Below are 2,490 nucleotides of genomic sequence, written 5' to 3'. Positions count from 1 at the left end.
TGCACATATCTTTCTTTCTACATAGCACTTTAATTCTTATTGTTTGCACTGAAGCACCGCAGCAATTTCCTAATGTTGTAAACCTCAACATCTGGCAATAAACCCCATTCTGATTCTGATTCTGACTACTTTTTCATCCCTTGACAAATTCAAAGTGTCTGCTGTGAGGTCTGTTGAAAGAAAAAAATAGATTCATTGTTAACTTACACTGGCATTTTCAGTTGTTTGGAGAGTTGGTGTTAAAGTTTGTGGATAAACTGTGTTGTAATCAAACAGCTACTATATATTCATAATGTGTGACGTGGGTGTAAGAAAACTGACAATCAAGAAAAAATGCAAACTGTTGTTTGTTTTATTAAAGATCTTCATACATGGACATAATTCAGCATTGGCCTGTTTTTGTTGTTTAACCGTGTGTTATAACTGTTGACTGAGGAAAAAGATGCAATAAATATAAAGGAATCATTGACTCTCTTGTGCTATTGTGTAATTTATAACGTATCTGAGTAAATGTACATCATTCCAAAATATTCTTAATGTGCTTAACAATACCATAAAAAGTCATGTAAGCGTGATACATAAATACATAATAGGCAGGTGAATTTCTACTTAATTTCAGTGAAATGCTTCAGACAGTTTGGTCCTTTGTATGTAACAATAATGGGGAATGACATGAGAGAACAAACACACATTTGGTTCTGTCAGACAGTGAAGCATACAGCATACATAATTGCAGTGTTTTAACACAATTACATACTTTGGTCTAAGTGCACTGTTCACGCTACAAACAACAAAATACAAACAGCACATCAACTACAACAGCTGGCTCACTCGTCCACAGGCACAACGGCTTCAGTAAATATTGTTCGAAATGTAATCACAAAATGAAATCTCCTACAGCAGATAGCAGACTCGGGCCATGGGCTTATTACTGCTTGGAGAAGAAATCTTTGCTCTTCTGGACGTCAGGTTTGATGGTGTCATTTCCTGGTTTCCAGCCGGCGGGGCAGACTGAAAAGATAAGACTATAATGAGTCCTGGCTGGTAGATGAAATGCAGGTGTGCAAAAGTGACACACATGTTGCACCTTAAAAATAAACCAACTCTGTTCTGCATGCAAAAACAGGCAACTAAAATGACAGTTTGTGAGATCATGATACGTTGCGCAGATAAGAGTGCAAACCTTTGAATTTAAATAAGCCTCTGTGGTCTTTGCACTCTCTGCCACACATTATTTCTGAAAAACCATTAGCTAGTTTACATTCAAAAGTTATAATTTGGTAAAAAGCTGATTTTCACTGCAAGTAAATGTGAGCTGTAGAAAGCAGGGCGAGAAAACAGAATTTAAAATCAAGACCCAGAATGCAGACATTACATGGGCACAGCAGAGCACCATACCTTCTCCGTGCTTATCTGTGAACTGAAAGGCTTGAACCAAACGCAAGGTCTCCTCAACAGAGCGTCCAACTGGGAGGTCGTTTATGGTGATCTGTCTCAGGGTGCCCTTGTCGTCAATGATGAATAGACCCCTGTAATAGAGAGAATTATCAACTCCTAGGTCTCCTTTAAAAATATTAAGACCAGCCCTTTGAGGACTCCACATTATTAGACTCACCTGTAGGCGATGCCCTCATCCTCTTTCAGGACCCCGTAATCTTTGGAGATGGTGCGCCGTGTGTCAGACACCAGGGGGATGTTCATGGCACCCAGACCACCCTGCTTACGTGGTGTGTTGACCCTGCACAGTCACCAAAAGATAGTATGAGGACTTAATAAAAATGAATATGGTCACTGTGGATGTGTAAAATACAAAGCTTTTTAAATACCAAGCGAAATGGGAGAAGTGTGAGTCCACTGAGGCGGCGATGACCTCACATCCAATCTTCCTGAATTCATTGGCAGCATCACTGAAAGCGATTATCTCAGTCGGACAAACAAAGGTGAAATCCAGCGGGTAGAAGAAAAACACGACGTACTTTCCTGTACCAAAGCATTAAAAAAAACACCAATGAGACTAGTGAATGCATCACTTTAATTAATTCTCATCTTTTGTAGTGTAAATGAATCTTTGCTGAATATGCTGCAGGATCACAAAACAATGAATCGCAGAGAGGAGGACCATCAAAGCATGTCAAACAGAAGGTGAGACGCAGGTTGTCCTTTACCTCTGTAGTCTGACAGCTTCAGATCGTGGAACTGTCCATCCGGCATCACCGCTTTGGCAGTGAAATCAGGGGCCGGCTTTCCAATTTGTGCATTGCCTGCAGACATCTTGAATCTGATTGGATTACAGAAGAAGAAAGCAGTCGGTGTTACACTGTGCTGTTTCTGTGTGCAAAAGGTCTTCCTTATTTGCAGAACAAGGAAAGGTTTCTGTTATGTGAAACACCCACCAACACTGTTTTTATGTGACTAACTCCTCTTCACTAGAATATATATATATATATATATACATATATATACATATATATATACATATATATATATATA

At 39.3% G+C, this 2,490-nt stretch overlaps 1 protein-coding gene across 1 annotated transcript in view; it reads right to left on the bottom strand.

Annotated features, from left to right (window-relative positions):
- Positions 1 to 334: 334 nt before the first annotated feature.
- Positions 335 to 2,490, bottom strand: part of prdx1 (peroxiredoxin 1) — a 5,775-nt gene continuing 3,619 nt past the window's right edge. The window contains exons 2-6 of the mRNA XM_005935673.2: positions 2,166 to 2,278; positions 1,827 to 1,980; positions 1,616 to 1,738; positions 1,399 to 1,529; positions 335 to 1,011 (exon numbers count right to left, since the gene is read on the bottom strand). Of these exons, the coding sequence (XP_005935735.1) occupies positions 929 to 1,011; positions 1,399 to 1,529; positions 1,616 to 1,738; positions 1,827 to 1,980; positions 2,166 to 2,271 (597 nt within the window). The 5' untranslated portion in view covers positions 2,272 to 2,278 and the 3' untranslated portion in view covers positions 335 to 928. The remainder of the gene's footprint in view (positions 1,012 to 1,398; positions 1,530 to 1,615; positions 1,739 to 1,826; positions 1,981 to 2,165; positions 2,279 to 2,490) is intronic.

This window comes from Haplochromis burtoni, unplaced genomic scaffold (genome assembly GCF_018398535.1).
Source record: "Haplochromis burtoni strain Fernald_Lab_line unplaced genomic scaffold, NCSU_Asbu1 Contig_199, whole genome shotgun sequence".
NCBI classification, from domain to species: domain Eukaryota; kingdom Metazoa; phylum Chordata; class Actinopteri; order Cichliformes; family Cichlidae; genus Haplochromis; species Haplochromis burtoni.
This window is presented reverse-complemented; position numbering and strand designations above follow the sequence as displayed.